Genomic DNA, 25,198 nt, shown 5'->3' on the forward strand with positions numbered 1-25,198 from the left:
TCTTGAATTCTTGGATACCACTTGGCAACTGCATGAGTTTAACAACCTTTTGACATGCCCATCCTAGTGAAACTTGTGCTTTCACTATTTTGTGATCACATCGTTCATGCCTCTCTGTTTTCATATTATCTCATTTTACTCAGTTACTGTCTGCCAAATCCACTCACAAGGCTTTGATCAGTCCAGGGCTATAGTAGAAGACACTTGTCCAAAGTGTCATGCAGTGGGACTGAACCTGAAACCATGTAGTTGGGAAATAAACTTCTTACCACACAGCAGCACCTCCACATATTACCCATCTCTTTTTGGTGTATCATCAAACATCAGAACAACTTTTCCACCCACTACATACAGTCCAAACACATTACATAATATATACTCTCTCATAATGTTATTCCTAGTGTGGGTCTTTCTATGACCCTTTGCATTGTAGCCAATTGATTTCCTTTTCCCTTCATTGTAGCCTAAGTTTCACTTGCTTATATTAGTGCAGGTAGGATGGTATTATTGAAGAATCCTGTATATATGGTCTTGTCCAGCTTTACTTTGAACCCACCCTTTATTGATATAAATGCCCTCCATCCTGCTCTTGTTCTCTTTAAGATTTCAGTATTCATGTCCCAGTGCATACTCTTTACTCTTTTACTTGTTTCAGTCATTTGACTGCGGCCATGCTGGAGCACCGCCTTTTAGTCGAACAAATTGACCCCAGGACTTATTCTTTGTAAGCCTAGTACTTATTCTATCGGTCTCTTTTGCCAAACCGCTAAGTTACGGGGACATAAACACACCAGCATCGGTTGTCAAGCGATGGTGGTGGTGGTGGGGGGGACAAACACAGACACACAAACATATACACGCACATACATACATATATATATATATATATATATACATATATACGACGGGCTTCTTTCAGTTTCTATCTACCAAATCCACTCACAAGGCTTTGGTCGGCCTGAGGCAATAGTAGAAGACACTTGCCCAAGCTGCCACGCAGTGGGACTGAACCCAGAACCATGTGGTTGGTAAGCAAGCTACTTACCACACAGCCACTCCTGCGCCTATTTACTATGTATTCGAAGTCCAATCTTATAATAACGATGGTCACTTACTTCGATATCAGCATATGAGTGTTTGAAGGAAAGGATTTACACAAAAAAATGATTAAAAATAAAGATGATGTATCTATTTGCAATGGATGAGATTTGGATTTTGCTATGAAGTCACAATGGAGACAATGATGATTCTGATTTTGCCTGTGATTGGGCAAATGCACCTGTTGTTTACAGAATATAATTCTTTTATTATTCTGTTGCTTTTAGGTGTGAGGGCTTCATCTGTTTTTGAAACCTGAGCAAATTCCATCTTGATCCCTCCCAAGCCTCTGGTAATGCATCCAGATGGCTATTATGATAATAGTAATAATAATGATTTCAAATTTTGTCACAAGGCCAGCAATTTCAGAGGGGGTGGGGTAAGTCAATTACACTGAGCCAAGTACTCAACCGGTTCTTATTTCATCGATCCTAAAAGGATGAAAGGCAACGTTGACCTTGATGGGATTTGAACTCAGAACACAAAAACAGACGAAATTCTGCTAAGTATTTTGCCCAGCATGATAACAATTCTGCCAGTTACAGTGCACCGTAACTCATTGGTAAAGGGCAAAAGAACGGACAGAGAGCAGCAATGAGTCAATTTTAAAAAAAAACAGCAAAGATAACCAAAAGCACATGGACCTCAATGCAATTTGACCTCCAAAAATAAAAGCCAGATCAAATGCCACAAGGCATTTTGATCACTCCCAACTGTTCTGCCAGCCAACTGTCCAAATAATAATAATAAGCTTAATAATAATAATAATAATGATGATGATGATGATGAATATCTGTGAATAGAGCTTGTCAATAAGGCTGATAAAGAAAAACGCCCCAGATGGCTTAGGTGAATATAAAGTGAACATCACATTGTCATAGTAAAACACACAAAAGGTTGTATTATGTCAATAAATTATGAATGCCTCCCTTTTGTCTTTGCTTTTGTTGCAATGGACATGCAACAATAGTGAAACACATGTGTGGTGTGCGTGTGTATATATGTAATCTGTGTGTGTGTGTATATGTAATGTCTTTATAAGTGTATTATGTGTGTGTATATAATATATATATATATACACACATATATACACAAATACATGTGTGCATGTATATATGTGTGGACGTTTTATATATATATATATATATATATATATATATATATACAAATTCAATGTATCTGTACATATGTATTTATATGTACATACACACACACATATACAGATAAATAGATTAGAGAGAGAGAGAGGTGGAGAGAGAAGATAACATCACCTAAGTCTGTCTCTTTGCAAGCCTAGCCTTGTGTGGTGAGAGAGACTGTTTGCAAATGTATACACATACTTGCATTGTATTCTTTATAAATGTGTCTTTAAAAGTATATGTATGGATATGTCTGTGTATGGCACTCTATGTGTATATAACTCTTTGTGTATGTGTCTGTATATGTGTTTGTGTGTTGTTTTTCAAGTAAGGCATTTCACTGGTTATCCCATGTTGCACCATCAAGCTTTGTAAGACATTGCATATGTGCTACATATGGCAACGACACCACTACACAGGCAGTGTCAACGTCCACACAAACACCCACATTCATTCTCATGTATTTATGTACATATAGTGACAGTCTTTATGCATCTGTTGAGTTTGACTCACAAGGCCTGGAGATGTACTGAGAAGACGCTTGCACAAGATACAACGCAATGGGACTGAATCTGAAACCATGAGTTTAGGAAATCATCTTTTGTGGGCAGACATAAAGAATGTGGATTGCACCCCCTTTTTTTTCTTTTTTTTTCTTTTTTTTTCTTCTTTTTTTACAGGATCCCCCATTTTCGAGTATGAAGATTCTGATTCTGCAAAAAAAAAACCGGCATTTTAAAATTTTAATTCCCCCCCCACCCGCCCAAAATTCTTCAACTTTCACTTTTTCTTAAAAATTGAAACTTTACAAAAATTTCATAATCTCCGTATTTTTCCATGTATTTCACAAAAAAAAAAAAAGAATTCTGAAAAAAGTGAAAAATTGAAGAATTTGGTGGGGTGGGGGAAATTTTTAAATGCTGTTTTTTTTTTGCAGAGTCAGAATCTCCGTACTTGAAAACGGGGGATTCTGCAAAAAAAAAAAGATGAAAGGGGGTGTGGTCTACATTCTTTACATCTGCCCTTTTGTGTATGTGTGCATAAATGAGGGGTGTATGAAAAGTTTTGAGCCTTGTAATCTTGTACCTTCATCAGAAGTCTTGTACCATGTTTTGCTTTTTTGAGGCTCAAGACTTTTCATACACCCCTTGTACTTGCTCATCTCAGCACTTCTGGTAGGAACATCAGCTGCATTTCAACCTATCTGGGCTTTTTCAATAGTGCATACTCACAACCAGCTTCTTGACATGTTGCTCGAGTTTTGTAACCAAAGGCTTATTCACACAGTGTGGTATGTTTCCAGTTCTCTGCACAAAGACATGCCTGAGCTGTTTGTTTTACAATAGGTTAATCCACATTACTCTGTAAGGAGCATAGGGTTAGTTTCCTGATTTCTCTGGTGTATATATTTCTCCTGGGATGGGATGCTAGTCTGTTGTCGGATTACTCACCTTTAACAGCTGAACGGACTAGAGCAGTGTGAAATGAAGTGTTTCACTCAAGAACACAACACTTTGCTTGGCTCACCCTAACCACTAAGCCATGCACCCCACGCTCAAGAACCCAATGCATCAGGTGATCCAGGAATTGAAACCACAATCTTACAATCACAAGTTAAACATCTTAACTACAAAGCCATGTGACTGGGATGTTATTACCTCACTTGGGAACAAATGGGTATTAGTGACAGGAAGGGCTATAGAAAACCGACCCCAACATATACTCGTGTGACCCATGCAAACATGAAAAGGTAGGCGTTAAAATGATGCTGATGATAACTATATATATGTTTATACATATATATACATACATAAAGACATAGATCTATATGTATGTATGTATGTATGTATGTATAAAACATATACAAATCAATATTTAATACCATTTTATGCTTACAGTTTTAATATCTTTTTTTTTATATTTACACCTTATACCACTTCTCCACTCACACTTCAACATCACAAATATATCAAACATTTATTGTTTTCTTCTATCTTTCATTTTTCCCCCCTTTTTTCCTGCAAGCCATATGTTTTTATGATGTATTGTGATTTTGAAAGTTCAATGGAGGAGGCACCTCATATTTAGGCAGTTGAAAATTATAAATCACTTAGCTACTCTTGCCCTGGGCCTGAGGCAGTGGCTTGGCAAGTGATTCTACAAAGTGGCTAAATAAAGAAAGATAATACTAATACTAATACTAATAATAATAATAATTTCTAAATTTGGCACAAAACCAGCAATTTTAGTGGGAGTGGAGCAAGTCAACCACATTGACCCCAATGCTTGTTTTATCAATCCCAAAATGATGAAAAGCAAAATTGACCTCAGTGGCATTAGAACTCAAAATGTAAGAAGCCGGAAGGGATGCTGCTAAGCATCTTGTTTGACGTGCTTGTGATTCTGCCAGTTTGCCATTTCAATAATAATGGTAATTATTATTATAATCATTTGCCACAAGGACTGAAAGAAATGCTATACAAAGCTAGAAAAATTGTGGGTGTTTGCATATACATGTATAAACTGTAAAGCAATAACAATCAACAAGAAAATTGATCACCCCAAACTACTATGGCCACTACTAGGAGACACCTCTTCACCCCATGGTTCCTAAGATAGGCATAAGGCTAGCAATTTTTGAGGGGGCAGGGTTAGTTTATACCATTGATCTCAGTATTAAGCTGTTACTTTATTTTTTCCAACCCTGGAAAGCTGAAGGGCATAGTTAACATCAGTGGGATTTGAACTCACTATTACTTTTCTCTTACTTGTTTCAGTCATTGGACTGTGGCTATGCTGGGGCACTGCCCTGAAGGATTTAGTCAAACAAATTAGCTCCATTACTTAGTTTTTTAAGCCTGGTACATCTTTTCTATCAGCCTCTTTTCTGCCCAATTGCTAAGTTACAGGGACATAAACAAACCAACTGTGGTTTGTCATGTGGAATTGATGAAGAACACAAAAAGTTTCTTTCAGTTTTCATCAACCAGATCCACCCACAAGGCTTTGGTTGGTTCGGAGCTATTGTAGAAGACACTTGCCCAAAGTGCTGTGGAGTAGGTCTGAACCAGGAACCATGTGGTTGGGAAGCAAATGTATTACCACATAGCCTTGCCTGTACCTGTAGAAGGTCATAAAATGTTTCAGAAAAGACTTGGTATATTTGACTGATATCGACCCCTTCCAGACTATATTACATGCATAGATTTTATAGAGACCCTATTGAAATAGAAAGGGCAGTCATCTCTACCACATACACCCCATAGGATATTGAACTCAGGAGATATGGAAGGACACAAGACAAAATGTCACACCACTGCTCCTTTTAATAATAATGATGCTGAAAATGAAGATTTTATACTCCAGCACCCAGTAACCATTTAGAATTTACCATTTATGCTCTGTTGGAATTTGTATTTATTTATTGAAGTGTGAAAGAAAAATGTTGGTAAGTCTCAGATAATTGCTTCAAGGGAAGTGAAAAAATTGTATTGAAATTTCTCTCTCTCTCTCCCTTTCTGTCTCTCTCATTCTCCCTCTCCCTTTCTCTATCTCTCTTGCTCTCACTCTCTCTTTCCTGATATGTGTATTATATAAAAGTATGTGTGTTATATATGCATATGCATGTATTATATCTGTTATATATATATATATTTGTGTGTGAGTATATGTATATATATGCATGCATATTGGGTATATATGTATCTATATATGAATATGTGTCTCTTTCTCTCTCTTAGTCATTCCTTTATTTCTTTCTCTATTTCTCCCTTTACACACACACACACACACACACACACACGCTTGCCCTCACAAACTATTTCAAACATACATACATTTACTTCTTTATATCTTATATTTTGTTTTTACATTTTTCTGATTTCCTTCCCACTCATCAAGTTAAAAGCTTTATATATATACATTTTTATTTATGTTTATACACACTCACTTATACACCCACACAACATAGATGTTCTGTGCACAGGCCGCACTATAAATACTAAGTTGAAAGCCTTATAACATCTCTCTATAACCAACGGGCAGAAAGAACCCATCCACACACAATGTACTCGTTTCTGATTTTTTTCTATGCAACAATGAATTTAAATTTATTAATTTCTTATTAAAGAAAATATGGGAACTTGCGATGATTACGCCTCTCCCTATGACTAGGAACATAAAAAGGATGTGTGGAAAGGGTTTCAAACTTCCAGAACCCATCCATCCCTCCCTGTTTTCGGTAATCAGCTGTGCCTGTGTATTCTGCAATATCAAGATCAACAAATTGGTGGTTGTTAATTAGACCCGTCATCGTCATCATTTTAACAATCCTTTTTTCTATAGAAGCATGAGTTAGATAGAATCTGTTGGCAAAGTGTTTTCTATGGCCAGATGTTCTTCCTCTTACCCACCCTCACTGGTTTCCAGGCATAGTAAGGCTTCTCCAATGGCTGGGAATGTTTTCATGGAAGATTGAAAATCAACGGCATCACTTGCGTGATGGTGACACTCATTTACAACTATCATATGCAACTAGAAGGAGCAATCAAATCTCCCTGAAATTACAATTAACAAATATCAAAGACTATCTAATAATGCCTACCAAACCACAAGACAGAGAGGTTGCACTTGGAACATAGTTAAGTGATGAAACCAGAAAATGGTCAAAGGAATGCCACATGTAAAGTCTGTGGTGAAAATAAATCTGAGTGGAGCACTGTGCTTTGTAAGATATCACCATCATGATGATGATGATGATGATCATTATTATCATCACCACCACTACTACCACCAACACATTCCCTTCAACATATGGCTATGATGCTCCCCCACTACTTCTGCTCATGATCAGAGATGCACATATCGTCAACCACCAAGGGACATGCTCAACTGGTTACGGTCAAACAACTGACAAGCAAATCTGTGGTATTGAGCAGAATATTTGCTGTAGCCCATCTTTTATAATTTGTTATCGTTTTTTTGTTCAGTTTTCCTTTTCCATGCTTGCATGGGTTGGACAGAATTCACCAAAGCAGGTGATAGTAGTAGTGGTAGAGGTGGTGGTGGTGGTAACAGTGATATGACAATGATAGTGGCAGTAGGGGTGATAGTGGTGATAGTAAAAGTGGTGGTTGTGGTGGTGATAGTGGTGGTGGTGGGGATAGTGTTGGTGGTAGCAGTATCAGTGATTGTGATGGTGGTTGTGGTGGTGGGCATGGCAGTAGTGTTAGTGATAATGGGGGGTAGTAACAGTGACAGTGATGATAGTATAGGTTGCAGTAGTGGTGATAACAGTAGCTGTGGTAGTGATGGCAGAGGAGGTGATAGAGCTGGTGGTGGTGGTGGTGGTGGTGGTGGTGGTGAGGGTGAGCAGTGAGAATAAAAAAGAAAACACACCTCAACACAGAAAAAAAAAAATGCCTGCTGTCTTATTAATTCAATTAACTAAATTAATAAAGTATTAGTAATTGCAATTGTGTGATTGCAGTTGTGTGATGCAGTGCAAACAGCCATTAGTTTCGGCCACAGCTGGAAATTGCTATGCTAACGAGGTTTATTACGAGAGACTATGTCAGGCTTTACTGACAATCCACATCTAAGTAGCCATAAAATCTGGCCCATTGTGGATTTGGTTTGTATTGAACCTGGTCACACTGGTTCACAGAATTGTTATTTCTTGGGTTTCATTATCAGCCAACAGGTGTGTATAGGGTCAATCAATTTTTTCTCTAGTCTTTTACTTGCTTCAGTCATTTGACTGTGGCCATGCTAGAGCACTGCCTTAAAGGGTTTTAGTTGGACAAATTGACCCCCAGGACTTATTCTATCAGTCTCTTTTGCTGAACCTCTAAGTTACGGGGACGCAAACACATCAACATTGGTTGTCAGGAAGGGGACTAACAAAGACACACATATAAATACACACATACATATATGATGGGCTTCCTCTAGTTTCCATCTATCAAATCCACTCACAAGGCTTTGCTCGGCCCGAGGCTATAGTAGAAGACACTCACCCAAGGTGTCATGCAGTGGGACTGAACCTGGAACCATGTCGTTGGGAAGCAAGCTTCTTACCACACAGTCATGCCTGAGCCTATATGTGTTAGAATTAGTAACCGATGTCTATTTATATGTTTCACTTGTTTCAGTCATTAGATTATGGCCATGCTGGGGCACCATCAAAGACAGATAGAGGTATATAAAATAACAGAATATAAATTATGGATTTATTGAAATTATCTCTGCTTCAAGAGAGTAGACCACTTGCTTGTGACAACTGGCACAAACTCTAAATGAAAAGGGGAGGGTATTTCAAGAATCAAGAGTTCTCCAATATTGACATGCCATCAGGAAAAAGACAGTCCAGTTGTCCAAAGACAAGAGGATAGCTGAGGACTCTTGTCTTACTGCAAGAGACATCATCAATGCAGAAAATGCCCTTCCTTATCCTCACATATGTATTCGTACTCTCTCTCTCTCTGTCTCTCTCTCTCTCTCTCTCTCTCTCTGTCTCTCTCTCTCTCTCTCTCTCTCTCTCTCTCTCTCTCTCTCTCTCTCTCTCAAGACATCAATTTGTAGAGTTCCAACATTATCGTTAATGTTGTTGTTGCTATCATTATTATTATTATTGTTCTATATTTAAGAGATGAGGAATTATATACATTATTTACAATTGGTGGATATTTGTCCTTGTCTTGTATGCCCATGGGCATATGGCATAGTAGTTAAGAGCGCGGGCTACTAACCTCAAGATTCCGAGTTCGATTCCAGGCAGTGACCTGAATAATAGTAATAATAATAGTAATAATAATAATAATAATCATAATAATAATAATATCGAAAAATACCTTAGGAATGAGAACCCAGGTTTGAAATTTCCCTAAGACACCCGATGAAGGCTGGAGGGTATATCAGCCCAAATGTTGTGTTAACAACAAACAAGATGAGGACAAATATCCGTCAATTGTAAATAATGGAAATAATGTATTATTATTATTGTTATTATTATTATTATTATTTAAGGCGGCGATCTGGCAGAATTGTTAGCATGCCGGGCAAAATGCTTAGCAGCATTTCGTCTGTCTTTACATTCTGAGTTCAAATTCCGCTGAGGTCAACTTTCACTTTCATCTTTTCAAAGTTGATAAAATAAGTACCAGTTGCGTACTGGGGTCGATGTAATCGACTCATCTCCTCCCCTCCCCCCAAAATTGCTGCCCTTGTGGCAAAATTTGAAACCATTATTATTATCATTTTAATTATCATTATTATTATTATTTGTTTCCACTACTTTACTCTTATATTTTTCAGGTAAGAAATTATCACTGTGGAAATCAGGAAATTCTATTTCTGAGTGGTTTGGTTGATGTATTTTTCACTTCTGGTTGCACAACAATAAGCGCGATGTCGTTGAGTATTTTTATTTATATTTTATATAACCTAACACTACTTCTTTGTTCATTGAAAAATTTTGTAGTTTCTATGTTATCTGTTACTATCACTAATTATTTCTCTTGTTTAACTTTACTATTTACCTATCATCAGACAGACTACCTTGCTGTATTTCTTCTGACACGTGGGGCTCTGAGTTGAAATCCACCTGTATTTAATTTTGCCTTTAATCCTTCCAAGGGTTGATAAAAAAGAAAAGTACTAATGAAGGGCTGAGGATTTGTGGAACTGTAAAATTGGTTTGGCTCTTCATGTTCTAAGTCCAAATCTCACTGTGGCCTACTTGTGTAGTAAGTAGCCTTAGCCTATTGCCTTGTTTAAAACACACCATATGGTACAAAGTGCTTATGCACATGTATAAGCATGCAAACATATGCAACGTACTAATCCATGCTTGTAACCTATGTATATATACATGCTTATATGCATAAAAGGGAAAGTGCATACACATACATTTTTGTATGTGTACAGTTAAACATTTAAATATACTGGAAATGACATTGTCTGTCAAAATTTTAAAATAAACACAATGGAACTACACATGGGTTGTTGGCAATTTCTCTCTCTTTTGACTGAGTGTTAAACTAATACATTCTTTATCCATGTCCTTTTGTTGTCTGTTAATTTTATTATTTGACTTCATTGGTTATATGAACTGACTATATATATATATATATATATATATATTTATATACTGAGGGTGATAAATTGAATATTAATTTAGTTAGCATCAATTTAAAACCAGTGGCCTAACATATAAAAAAAATCTGAAAATTCAGAAAAATTGTATTACATGCATATAAGGAGGGATGACCACTAAGTGGACATCCAATATATTAGAAAGAGGTCATCAACGACTCAACCACTAAGAAAAATAATGTTCTCCAGGTCATCCCTTCTTATACGCATATATATATATATATATATATATATATATGAGACTCCAGGTTAAACACCAACAACAATAAATTGCAAAAAAAAAAAAATAATAAATAAAGTAAAAAATGCAATACTTGAATCCTAACTTCAATGAACTCCTCTGTCCTGTGGCATCTAGCTGGACTGAGCTGTTCAAACCTATGTGCTTTGGTCAGGGAAAGTCTTTAGTCCCTAAAGCACAATGCAATCCCCCCTTCATGACTGATTGTTCCCCGATACTGCATGTTTCAGTTCTCCAGGACTCTGTCACACACTGACGTAACATTGTTGCTCCGGCGATAAGTTATCTCACATTTTCCACCTTGTACATCCTCCTGGACATTTAGTTTCCCCAGGTTACCAATCAATGTTCATATCGAAATATCTTTTATGTATCTGAAGATATCTGCAGTGACTATATCCTACACTAATATCCCTCAGTTGCCAATTGAGATTCACATCATGCGTTATCTTTATTTGTCCATAGATAAGCTATTATTATTATTATTATTATTATTATTATTATTATTATTATTATTATTATTATTATTATTATTATTATTGGTTGTTTTTGCTGTTGTATCTGTCTAGCCAGCACAATTATATTTTTTCCCAAGTTGCCAGTATGAGTTTCAGATCACGCAATTTCTTTATTGATTTTGAAGATACGTCCTAATATATACTAGTTGTTGCTGTTGTTGATGATGTTGCTGATATTTATAAATAGCCACTACTATAATGTCTTTGGGTTGTCCGTGAAGCTTCAGATCACAAGATATCTTTATTGAACCGTGAAATTGTTGCAGTATTTTGGTTGTATCTGATCTGTCAGCAAGTCATCATGGCCCATCAGATATAGTTATGTACCCTGTCCCGACCACCCTACCTTACCCTGTCCTGTGCTACCTTTCAGGGTTTCCAGTGCCAAAAACTTGCATTGTTGAGTGTCAGACAAACAAGCTGTCCATTCAACCAGAACAAAGTAATGATATATCTGTGTGCAACATGTTACAATGGTTGTTGGCTACTGTCATTAGCCGACACATTACAACAGCCATGAGAAGGTCTACCAGGGGCTCGACCAGTTGTTGTAGGGTCTTTTTGTATGGCACCAGGTCAACCCTGATCAAGCAGACTAATGATCAAATGCATTCCACCCATGACCTTCCTGCCATTTTTTTTTCGTTTTGCTTTGTAAGGAATATCTACAGTTATGGACACAGATTATGGCTGTGGGCTTAAGAAGCTTGCTTTGCAACCACCTGGTTCTGGGATCAGTCCCACTGCACAGCAGCTACAACCCCAGATCATCTAATGCCTTGTGAGTGAATTTGGTAAATAGAAACTATGTGGAAGCATGACGTGTGTGTGCGTATCTCTCAACACTACTTGACAACCAGTGCTGGTTTGTTTACATCCCCATAACTTGGTGGATTGATAGAATAAGTACTGGGTCAATTTGTTGAAGGAATATTTGCCTTATTTTGGATGTAATTTTGGCTGTTTGTTTGGGTACTGGCAGCTCTCTCCCAGATATGTGAAATGTAATCAATTGTGAAGATTTGTTGGTGGTGCTTATGTCCTAAAAACAACTCCAGACTGGTTGAATTGTTCTAATCCTGAGAGAGCTTTTGTTTTTCATTTTAACCTTTTGTCACCATATCTCTGTTGTAACATACTACTTTTGTGTCAGTTAATTTTGGAAATAATGAAGAAGTTATTAAAATTACTTTGTCATTATTAAGCTAGTGCTTGGAACACAAATTAGTATGAACTTTTGATAGAAGGTTTTCATTTAGATCACTTTAGCTTTTGGTACAATAATTTTGTCAAAAATACATACATTGCCTTGTTTCAATTAATTTTGAAAATAATGAAGAAATTAGTAAAATAACCTTGTCATTATTAAGCCACTGTTTGGAACACAAATTTACATAAGCTGTTCATGAAAGGTTTTTAATTAAACCACTTTAACCCTTTTGTTACTGTATTTCTGTTGAAATATACTGCTTTGTTTCAATTAATTTGCATGTAATGATGAAATTAGTAACATAAATTTGTCCTTATTAAACTGGCGCTTGGAACATAAATCAACATTAAATTTCAATGGCAGGTTTTTTTAATTAAATCACTTGAACCCTTTTGTTACCAGGTTTTTGTCTTTGTTTTAATAAATTTTGAAAATAACAAAGGATTTCTAAAAGAACTTTGTTATTAATTAAGCTGGTGTTTGGAACTTAAATTAACATGAAATTCTGATAGAAAGCGTTAATTTAGATCACTTTAACGCAGGAAGTTTATGTCCTAGAACAAGGGACAGCCTCAGATGGATTAATATCAAAAGGGTTAAAGTACAACATAAAGAAAACATTGGGAGTCATATCAATAATCTCGAGCAAGTAATAGTTCTATGTTGTAAAATCTCGAGAAGAGATTAGAGTAGTAACCACACTAATCCCTCAACATGTCATGGGTTACTTATCGCGGTTTATTATTTAAGCTTACATTGATTCCTCCATGGTGTTGTTTTGCATTTATCATAAAATAAATGTATACAAATTATAAAAATAATAAAATATATATATATATATATATATATTTTGAAATGCCTAGTTTAGAATAGAGGCAGCTAATGAAGGAAAAGTTCCATAAGTGGCTCATCTGTTTTCCTATGTTTTCATTCTGTTGTCTGTAAAGAAAGTCTGTTTTTGTTTTTTATGTCCCCGTTCACTTTTCTGACGTCCTGTACCCGGATATGCATCTATATATACATGTAGATGTATATATATGTATGTATACATGCATATGCTCATATATCATTTGTATTATTATATATATATATGTATATACATACACAGTAATCCCTCGGCATATTGCAGTTTATTATTTAAGCTTACATCGATTCCTCCATGGTGTTGTTTTGCATTTATCATAAAATAAATATATACAAATTATAAGAATAATAAAAAAATATATATATACAATACACTACAGTACTGTTTCTACTTCACAGATTTTCACCTATCACAGGGGTTTGGGAATGTAACACCCATAATAGTTGAGGGATTACTGTATACTAAAAAGTAAAGCCAGTTGCTACATCAGTCTCTTTTTGAGATTTTACAACTAGCCATTTTGCTTGTTGCAAATCATTGACTGATGGTCGTGACTGAGGATGAGCCAAATAGCTTGAAACTGAGTCAGCCTTGTGATCCTGTTTCCTACTAGAGGGTCATAGGGATTTGCTCCCCCCTACTAACAATGTATACAAAGGGTGCATCGTCTTACCGGTAACCAGCTGGCGGAAAATCTGCCTGGGGTTAAAACTAGTAGTAACCTGGAACAGCCACTTTGATGTGGCGACTGACTTTACAATTAAAAATGTGTGGCGTAGATCAAGGTTTATATATTTCACAGTTGTACTTGTCTGGTAAATGATATGAGATTACTAGCTGGGACTAAGATTGTGGTCAGTAGCATCATTTCAAACCAGAACTGTATTCCCTTTTTGTGATGGTGTTATGTCTATGCATACTTTAAAGTGTCAAAACAAACTGTCATTGACCGGATAAATGTTGTACAATAATGTTTGTGGAAACCTTATGGCAGATTCCACTGTCATAAATAAATAAATAAACTAAATAGAACAGGATGTATATGTATGTGTAAGGAGTTACGACGCAAAAACGTATATATTCAAATGAACATATTTATCTTCTTCAATATATATTTCAGTATAAAGAATTCATTAAGAGACTTAATAAATCAAAATTTCTTTACACATCTTCAGGAATAAATATAACATCAGAACTGTCGTTTTTTTCTGCTATTTTGGTGATGATTTTTTGAATTAGCTTACCAATTATTTTTGTTGGTAGTTAATTTATAATATATTGATATATATATATATATATATATATATATATGCATTTAAATGACTGTTATAGTATTTTCGCAGTCTAAGACATAGCATGGCTGTGTAAAGAAATTTGCTTCCTAACCACATGGTTTTGAGATGCTCTTCCATTGTGTGACACCTTGGGTAAGTGTCTTCTGCTGTAACCCCAGGATGACCAAAGCCTTGTGTGCAGATTTAGTTGATAGAAACTGAAGGAAGTCCAACGTGTGTATGTGTCCGACCTTGTCTTGATATCGTTTGCCAGTTGTAAATGAGTTTATCTGTCATACAAGCAGTGTCATTCATTTCTAATATTCTGTGAAAATTGCTTGACCATGGGGAAATATCATCGTGGTTTGAAACAGGCCAGGGGTTGGTGGCAGGAAGGAAATTTGTAAAATGGTGAAACTTGAAAAGGGAAACAAAAAACGAAATTTTGTCATAAAATTTTTTAATATAAGAAATTTTTTACTTGTTTCAGTCATTAGGTTGTGGCCATGCTGGGGCACTGATTTGAAGGGGTTTTGTCGAACACATTGGCTTTAAAACATGTTGTTTTATCCTAGTACTTATTCTGTCAGTTTCTTTTACCAAAACTGCCAAGTTATGGGATGTAAACAAACCAACACTTGTTGTCAGTTGGTAGGCAGGAGCATGTATACAAACACACAGACAGACACACGAAGGGCTTCCATACTGTTTCCATCTATGAAATTGACTCACATGGCATTGGTTGGCCCAGGATTATAATAGAATACACTTGGCCAAGGTGCCACGCAGTGGGACTGAAACTACACCACGTGGTTGCAAAGCTAAAAAAAAAAAAACAACAGTGAATAGTGATGTATCAGTGAAACGTAAGAAACATGGTCAGCTTGTAAACATAGTAAAATGAGGGAAACACTTTGATTTGCACCTCTCCTTTCCTTGTCAACTGTGTGAAACAATACTACTCTCATTTCTATATTAATATAATTGTTTTAAAGATGTTGTCATGACAACGAAAGACAGTATAAGTTAGACTGGCAGGCAGAAGTGACAAAGAAGCGAATGTAAGTTCAAAGATGGAGACAGAGAAAAGGGAGGCGATAATCACAATGAATGAAAGTGACGGGGAGAGGGGGTTGAGGTAGAGAGAGAGAGTGGGAGGTTGTGGTGGTGAAGGTGAACAAAGATGTTCAAAATGGACAGCAAAAAAATATCTTTATTAAAATTCATTGAAAATGGAAATTTTCTTAAATCTTCATTATTATTATTATTTTAGACTTTATTTTAAAAGGTTGTTCAGAAATTTTGTCAGTTATATAAATATACTCCATTACAATGATTATATGGGTTTCTTTTCTAAAAATATCAATTGACTGATCTTATTGAAGTTGTCTCCCTTGTAGTAAATTTTAAATACTCCTACAAGATTAAAGCTGGAGGGAAAAAGAGAGAAAGTCGAGCAAGGAAGTTGCTGGCTTTGAGCAAAGATGTTCAAAATTTTAAAATGTTTTTATTAGGACTTGTAAATCATCATCATCATCATCATCATCATCGTTTAACGTCCGCTTTCCATGCTAGCATGGGTTGGACGATTTGACTGAGGACTGGTGAAACCGGATGGCAACACCAGGCTCCAGTCTGATTTGGCAGAGTTTCTACAGCTGGATGCCCTTCCTAACGCCAACCACTCAGAGAGTGTAGTGGGTGCTTTTACGTGTCACCCGCACGAAAACGGCCACGCTCGAAATGGTGTCTTTTATGTGCCACCCGCACAAGCCAGTCCAGGGGCACTGGCAACGATCTCGCTCGAAAATCCTACAGGAGCCAGTCAGGCGGTACTGGCAACGGCCACGCTCAAAATGGTGCATCTCATGTGCCACCCGCACAAGAACCAGTCCAGGGGCACTGGCAACGATCTTACTTGGCTTGCCGGGTCTTCTCACGCACAGCCCATTTCCAAAGGTCTCGGTCCGTAGTCATCGCCTCGGTGAGGCCCAATGTACGAAGGTCTTGCCTCACCACCTCAGCCCAGGTCTTCCTGGGCCTACCTCTTCCACGGGTTCCCTCAACTGTTAGGGTGTGGCACTTTTTCACGCAGCTATCCTCCTCCATTCTCACCACATGTCCATACCAGCGCAATCGTCTCTCTTGCACGCCACAACTGATGCTTCTAATGTTCAGCTTTTCTCTCAAGATACTTACACTCTGACGGGTATTCACATTGACATTACACATCCAACGGAGCATACTGGCTTCATTCCTTGCGAGCTTACGTATGTCAATGGAATTTTTCTGTGATTTTATTATTTTAAATTCATCTAATAAAGGGTTCAGAAATTTTGTTACACATGCATAGAATTGCTTTCAAACTTTTCACACAAGACTAGCAGTTTTGGGGTAGGAGCTAGGTCGATTAAATCACCCCTAGTGCTCAACTGGTACTTATTTTATTGACCCCTAAAGGATGAAAGGCCAAGGTGGCCTCAGTGGAATTTGAAACTCAGATTGTAAAACTAGATAAAGTGCTGCAAAGCATTTTGCCCAGCGCACCACCTTACGTAAAATTACAATGATTACATATAAGGTTCTTTTTTACCAAAAATTTCAATCAACTGATCTTTTTGAAGTTATTTCCTTTGCTTGTTTTAGGTTTTGAATATTTCTACTGGGAATTTTTGTCTACTGATAGTTTGGATAATCCCAGGTGATCAATATTATTTCAACTCAGTATGACACCTGTGTGACCCTGTCGTATTTGTATACAGGTGCAGGCATGGCTGTGTGGTTATGAAGCTTGCTTTGCAACCATGCTGTTTCAGGTTCAGTCCCACAGCACAGTCCATAGAGCAAGTGTTTTCTACTGTAGCCCCTGACTGACTCATGCCTTGTGAAATGGAAATTGTGGTAGATAGAAACTGTGTTGAAGCCCACCATATATATGAGTGTGTGCGTATGTGTGTGTGTCCCAGTTTGAAAACTGATGTTGGCATGTTTACATTCCTGTAACTTAGCAGTTTGGTTAAAGAGACTGATATAAGTTACCAAATTTGAGGAAACAAATGCTGATGTCAATTTGTTTGAATAAGCCCTTTAAGGTAGTACCCCAGCATGGCTGCAGTCCGTTGATTGAAGTAAGAGATGAAAGATATAGGCGCAGGCGTGGCTGTGTGGTAAGAAGCTTGCTTCCCAACCACATGGTTCCGGGTTCGGTCCTACTGTGTGGTATCTTGAATAGGTGTCTTCTAGCATAACCTCGGGCTGACCAAGGCCTTTGTGAGTGGATTTGGTAGATAGAAACTGAAAGAAGCCCATCGTATACGTATATGTATGTGTGTCTTTGTGTCTGTGCTCCCCCCCACCACCGCCATCACCGCTTGACAACTGGTGTTGGTGTGTTTATGTCCCTGTAACTTAGTGGTTCGACAAAGAAATCGATAGAAGTAGGAGGCTTGAAAAAAAGAAAAAGGACTGGGGTTGATACATTCGACTATAAATTCTTCAAGGCGATGCCCCAGCATGGCCGCAGTCTAATGACCGAAACAACACTCCTGCGTGGGAGCGGGGGTGGGGTGGGGTGGCAGGTACTTCAGCCATATTGTCTATTAAGAAACGTTGACATCTGTCTCTGCTGTTGTTACTTGTTCAACGGTGTTTTCCTACCTGGTCGCTCGACCTGCTAGAAATAGCCGCCAAATCTCACTAAAATTAACACCGTTAAATAAGGAAAGGATACATCAGATAATGCAGTCCTGTGCCCTTATACCCCTTAAAAAATGAGGTGGTCACGTTTAATCGATCATGTCTGCCTCCTCGATTAGGGTTCACTCGCCGTCAATCGATCATAATTCAGCGGTGGATGCTGCCTGATAACAGCAACTATATTGATAAGACGGCAGTGAAGGGGTGGCTTCCACCTGGTTTCTTGCTCCGTTAGAAATAGCAGCCAAATCTCTCTCAGCTCACCACCATCATCTTTAAAAAAAAATGTATCGTGGTCCTAGATACTCGCCAAAAACGACGAGATGGTCGTGGCTGGAATGCCTTTGATCCCGTGTCTTTTCGATCAGAGGTAGATATTAATAATAAACGCAGAGCCGCAGCAGAAACACCAGCAGCAGGGTAGCAGCATTGCTGCAGTAGTAGAACCATGGGCAGTAGAAGCTGAGTTGAACAGCAGTAGCAGCATCAACTGCTGTAATATTATAGCAGTAGAAGCTAACAACCAACCCCACCACCACCACCACCACCATACAAATAACAGCCAAATTTCTGAGCCAATGAGTCAGTCTTCTGTGCGATAGTTCGACCGGCTAGAAACAATAGCCAAATACACCCCCCCCCCCTGCAACTTCCCGTACTAGCGAGTCCAGATTCTCACTCGGTGGTTCGACTGGCTAGAAACAATAGCCAAATATCACTGCATCTCCTTCCCTAATAACCGCGCACCGACCGCTTAGAAACAGCAGCCAAATTTTCCCGCGCTATGACAAGCAAGCCCTCACGCGCTCGTCCAACCTGCTAGAAATAGCACCAACTTTCCTTCAAAATCCATCGTACCGTCCATTGACAAAAATGTAGTCCTAAATGAATTGTAGTAGTAGTAGTAGTAGTAGTAATAATAATAATAATTTGTTTTATTAGCCACAGGGGTCGATACTTTTATTTGCTACTAGGGCCATGAATGAGAGGGACGGATACAAAGACAAGATTAAAGTGTTGGGGTTTCAATGATTAAAACAAGAATGATGTGATGGTCGCGACTAGAGTGTACGTTTCGCTTCCATGGGTCTTACTCGATCAGGTTGACCTGGGGCTCAACAACAACAGCAGCAGCAGTGTTTGTTGTTGAAGATGTAATGACGGCCACAAAATCTGCTGGAGTTTCTTTCTGAAGTCCTTTTAATATTCTTGATGACGCTGATGGCTGCGATTGTTATTATTACGCTTATGAATTTATTGTATATATAATGCCACATTGGAAGTTATAAGAGCGGACCTACCTCGACTATCTTTATTTACACGCCGGATATTTAGTATATACACACACATACACGCATATTTGTATGCATAGCATAGATATATATATACACAGCCGAACACATACACACCCACCCACGTTATTGCAACTTATATTTCAATTTAACAATACTTCGTTTTTGCGATATATATATATATATATATATATATATATATATATATATATATATATAAATGTATATGTAAATGTATGCAAGTGCAGGTACGTTGATATAATCTTGAATCCAAATATTTTTTTATTATTTTATATAAATTACACATACATACATACATATACAATACACACATACACGCGCATATATAGCCACACTCGTACATATATTATTAAGTATATATATATATATATATATATATATATATATATATATATATATATATGTCTTAAAGTAATTTATTGTGCTAAGTCAAACAAAAAATTTTAACCACTATAAAATCGTTGTTATTTATTTCAGGCCAACATTGTACTCGCTATAACTTTGTGTATATAAGCCTGTCTATGTGTTTTTTTTTTCTTCTGATTAATTGCATGTGAAATGAGGAACAATAATTCCTAATTATCACGACGCATAACTAAACAATATATACATTTAAAAAAAATAATAATTTAGTTTAATTCATTATTTAAAAATAATCTCGTCACTTGGCCATATATTTAGGTAGGAAACTGCCTAAACAAGCTGCAACAACAACAATAATCTATACTCGGTGCTTATTTTATTCTGCTGTTAGTTTTGCTTTTAATTACATATATTTAAATATTTATTAATTATTTATTAGTTCTAAATCAAAACCGATCACTGATCGGTTTGTCACATCGACCATCTGTTTACTCCCCCACCCTCGTACGCCTTCTGCACGCTCGAAAGAGAGCAAGCTGTCAAAATATTATAAACCCCTCCCACAGTTTTGCTCTCTCTCTCTCTCTCTCTCTCTCCACATAAGTACGCACACACGCACGCAACCTCGCGTCCCTTCTATCATTTGACAGTCTATCATTGACAGACTACACACAGAGACCAGCTATTTACACCCTCCATGACAAACATTGGATAACATTAATTCTGGATGCACTATGTTCGGAATGTTAGACGGGACGGTCACGTCTAGAATGTCTCTTTGATCGGTGAAGTCTGCTGAATCCCGGCTGCTGACCTAGGGCTAAATACCAAACAAACAACTGGTACTGCCGAAAGTCTCTCTCCACCACGCCAACATTACTGGAAAAAAAACAACTACAAAAAAAAAAAAAGAACATCCCTGGTTCCTCTACCTGTCATGTTTGGAAATCCCTTCACGAGAACCAACTATCCTCTCGTTCACACCTTTTTTTCCCTTTTTTGTCATTGTTGAATATTGACGACTGGTGTTCAAATTCCACGAGTACTTAACTATATTTCAGTTATGAATCTAGCTTTGTTATAGAGAAATTCTTTAAATTGAAAAACCAATAACGGAATGTCTTTCTAATTCTTCATGTTCCAATCCATGTGATATTTCAGCGGTTTTATTATTATTATTATTATTATTATTATTATTTCCTTTCTTTTAATGCTTTAGAAATAAGTCTGTTTGTTACTTAGTCCGACACCTCGGAGCTTTCCATCCCTCGTGGCATCCAAACTTATTGACGCCCACAAACTCTCTTGAATATTTTACTGTACACATACGCGCAAAAACACACACACACATATACACACACACACACACTTATATGTATACACACATATACACGCACAAACACAAATACACATTCACACATACACACATACATAGATGCACACAGGCACTCACACGAACACGTGCATACACCCTCGTTCTTTAATTAAACTAGAAAAAAGAAAGGGGAAAAAAAATCTACCAGCTACTTATTAACACAAATTACAACTACTACTACTACTACCAATACTACAACTACTATAATAACTACACTACAGTTATAAAAGCAACAATCTAGTTTACCATATTGTCTCATTAGGATCAGTCCTCCTGTCTTGTGGTGGAGACCAAGAAGGATTGAGTGTCATTGGCAGTCGTCATACAACTCGTCTCCCTCAAGCTTCATTTAATTTAGTTAATTCACTTACACACACACACACACACACATATATATATATATACACACACCTCCATATATACATTGATAGTGTTGTTGGAAAAAATTTAGGGAAAAAAAAAACAAATTTTAAAAATCTGTTCATTCATTCTTAATGTTTGTAGTGTCCCCATAAAAATTTCTTAGGTCCTTATGGCCTACAAAAGAAATAATTGATTAATCAATTTATTATTATTATTATTATTATTATTATTATTATCATTATCATTATTATTATTATTATGTAGCCATTCCTCCCTTGTGACGAATATAACAAAAAAAAAAAAAGGAAGAACTAATTTTATTATTGTAGCCATTATAATTATTAGTTTTATCATTTAATTTTGGATATTATTGTTATTAACATTATTAATGTTAACGCTGCCACATCATAAAAAAAGGTGGGATTTAGCTTAACATTTGTACCATATTCTTGCCAATCACTTCCATTAACAACTCTTTCTCAACTCCCTTTAATTACAGTTGGCCCTTAAAGGGTTAAAAACAAAGGTCCTACTGAGATCTCTTTTCATACATTTCATTTCTACCTGCATCTAGAATATACAGCATATATTCAGTGATAGGTCCCAGTCACCCTTATGGAAGGGTAACATATATATATTCACGTTGTTTTTATTATCCACACACATACATATATACACGCAATTCCAAGTTCGGAAAAGTTTAAAGCCCACATACAAGCTGTTGTGGGTCTGTCTGTTGTGTATCTTTAAATCTGGTCCATTGTCACTGTAGCGCTCACTCCTCTCACCCCCACCACCCTATACACTAACATATGTACATTTGTGCATACAAAATGTATGAATAGAATACAGGTCTTTTTTCCCCCTATACACACACTCATATTAAGTATAAATTATTCTAGCTGAATTCCGTACACCTGCATATGAGCATATGCATACATATATTAACAGATACAAGTAAAACTCACACACAAACACATCGACATAAAATGCATACATTTTCACTGTCATAATATAAAACATAACACTAATGCATCTAAATACACATGTATAACACATATCAACATATGTGCACACGCACATTAAACACACCTATGCGCATATATACACACATGTATAAGTTGTTCGCAACTCGTGTAAAATATATGCAGCCAGTCCAAATAGACCCACACGTTGCATTTTCCAAGAATCAATATAATACTAATTGAATAGCTGTAAATTGCATGGAAATTCTCTCAAAATGGTTATCTAAGTGTGGTGTGTAACAGACGGAATTGTTATTTAATTAGCCTGTGTTCATTGGAGTACCGTTACAGATGGCTAATCTTGTGCGCTCAGCCGCGTTCAAGTTACGGAATATTCACACCAAGTAAGTTTTTACGGTTTCCTTTATTTTTTTTTTGCTACTACTACTGTTATTTATTATTATTATTATTATTATTATTATTAAGGCGGTGAGTTGGCAGAGTCTTTAGCACACCAGGCAAAATGCTTAGTTGCATTTCGTCTGTCTTTAGGTTCTGGGTTCAAATTCTGCTGAGGTCGACTTTGCTTTTCATTCTTTCTGAGTCAATAAATTAAGGACAAGTGAAACACTGAGTAGTTCTCTCACCACAAATTTTAGGCCTTATGCTTTTAGTAGAAAAGATTATTATTATTATTATTATTATTATTGTCAGGGCAGCAAGCTGGCAGAATCATTAGCAAGATAGACTACGTTCTCAGTTTAAATTCCGCTGAGGTCGACTTTGCCTTTCCTCCATTTGGGGTCGATAAATTAAGTACCAGTGAAACACTGGGAGTCGATGTAATCAACTAATCCCCTCACAAAAAATTTCAAGCCTTGTTCCTTTAGTAAAAAGGATTATCATCATTATTATTATTGTTGTTGTTGTTTTTCTGGAGGGTCATGGAGGGTCAATGTAAGTGACTGATCACCTCCTCCCAAAATACTGGCGCTGTGCCTAAATCAGAAACCATTTTAGCAGCATTCTTTTTGGCTCTTTATGTTCTGGGTTCAAATCCACCAAGGTCAACTTTGCCTTTCATCCTCTTGTGGTCAGTAAAATAAAGTATCAGTTAAGTACTGGAATTGATGTAATCGACTTGCTCCCTCCCATCAGAATTGCTGGCCTTGTGCCAAAATTTAGAAAGAATTATTAAAGTGGCAAGCTGGTGGAATCATTAGTGTGTTGGACAAAATGCTTAATGGCATTTCTTTTAACTTTTCATGTTCTGAGTTCAAATCCCACCGAAGTTGACTTTGCCTTCAATCCTTTTACGGTTGATAAAATAAGCGCCAGTTGAAGTCTGGAGTTGATGTAATCAACCTAGCCCTCGTTTCAAAGTCTCATAATTAGAAATAATTATTGTTGTTGTTGTTGTTGTTATCATCATCCTTTTGGCTGTCTGTGGAAACTAAGCCATCAATATTTTCCTTGCCGAGTCCTCTTGTCCTATGTAATCTTTTCCAGCAACTTGCTGTTCTATCTTGTGATATGACTCTTGGTTTTGTAGCTCCTCTAGAAATTAAGGCATTCTGTGTTTTAATTAGGCAGCTTGAGTACTACTGTGTAAGGGGCATCATTATCATCTTGCTCTGAGCCCAGAAAGCACTCCATTCTCCTTAGAAGGACCTTAATTAGAGGTTATTCTCAGTTTAAAGAGCAATCTTCTTTGTTATGAGACTGGCCTGTTTTGTTTTTAATTGACATTGTTTTAGCAAATATTTTCATGTAGCAGGACTGATGCACAACCTGCAAACTCAGGTATTGCTATTATTATTACTATCATTATTATTATGGATTGGCAGGGTCCATATAGCACCAGATGGTTTACTGTATTCAGTTAATGCCCTTTATGTTCTGAGTTCAAATACTACCAAGGTCACCTTTGCCTTTCATTCTTCCAGGGTTGATAAAATAGTTACTTGTCAAGTACTATAGACACTTTACTCAACAGTCTATACTTCTGTCCCCTAAAGTTTCTAGCCTTATATCTATTTATGAAATGGTCATATTTTACCTTTTTGTCTTTCAAAATTGCTGGCCTTGTGCCTAAATTAGAAACCATTATTATTATTATTATTATTATTTGTCTTTCTCCCAGAGTTGATAAAATAGTACCAGTCATATATAGAGGCTGGTTTAATCAGCTGCTAACTTCTTCATTTGTGCTCATGTACCTACATTAGAAACCATTTTTATTACACTGTTCTGGTGAGTTGGCAGGAATCAGACAAAGTGCCTTTCGGTATTTTGTTATAGTACCATGACATTATGAGTTCAAATCCTGCCAAGGCTAACTTTACCTTTCACCCTTCCTGGGTTGGTAAAAAAGAAGTAGCATCAAGTATTAGGGTTGATTCCATTGACTTAGCCCTTCTGTCACATTTGTATCCCTGTGCCTTTGTTAGACCACACTGGACAAAATGCTTAGCAACATTTCTTTTGACTCTCTACATTCTAAGTTCAAACCCTCTGAGGTCAGCTTTGCCATTCATCATTTTGAGGTTGATTAACCCTTTTGTTACCATATTTATTTTGAGATGCTGTGTTTCTTTCAATTAATTTTAAATATAACAAAGAAT

The 25,198-nt window shown here is 36.9% G+C and overlaps 1 protein-coding gene across 17 annotated transcripts in view; it reads left to right on the forward strand.

Moving 5' to 3' along the window:
- The window catches only part of LOC106877320 (oxidation resistance protein 1), a 365,865-nt gene that overhangs the window by 105,997 nt on the left and 234,670 nt on the right, over positions 1–25,198 (forward strand). For 3 of the 17 annotated variants that reach the window (XM_089342188.1, XM_089342187.1, XM_089342190.1), the window contains exon 2: positions 9,552–9,649. The exons of 13 other annotated variants lie outside the window; for them this stretch is intronic. In XM_089342188.1, the coding sequence (XP_089198314.1) occupies positions 9,645–9,649 (5 nt within the window). In that variant the 5' untranslated portion in view covers positions 9,552–9,644. Of the gene's footprint in view, positions 1–9,551; positions 9,650–22,819; positions 22,979–25,198 lie in introns of those variants that run through there. One more of the 17 variants, XM_089342168.1, reaches the window with a different exon arrangement.

This window comes from Octopus bimaculoides, chromosome 25 (genome assembly GCF_046866305.1).
Source record: "Octopus bimaculoides isolate indiv1 chromosome 25, ASM4686630v1, whole genome shotgun sequence".
Lineage (NCBI taxonomy): Eukaryota > Metazoa > Mollusca > Cephalopoda > Octopoda > Octopodidae > Octopus > Octopus bimaculoides.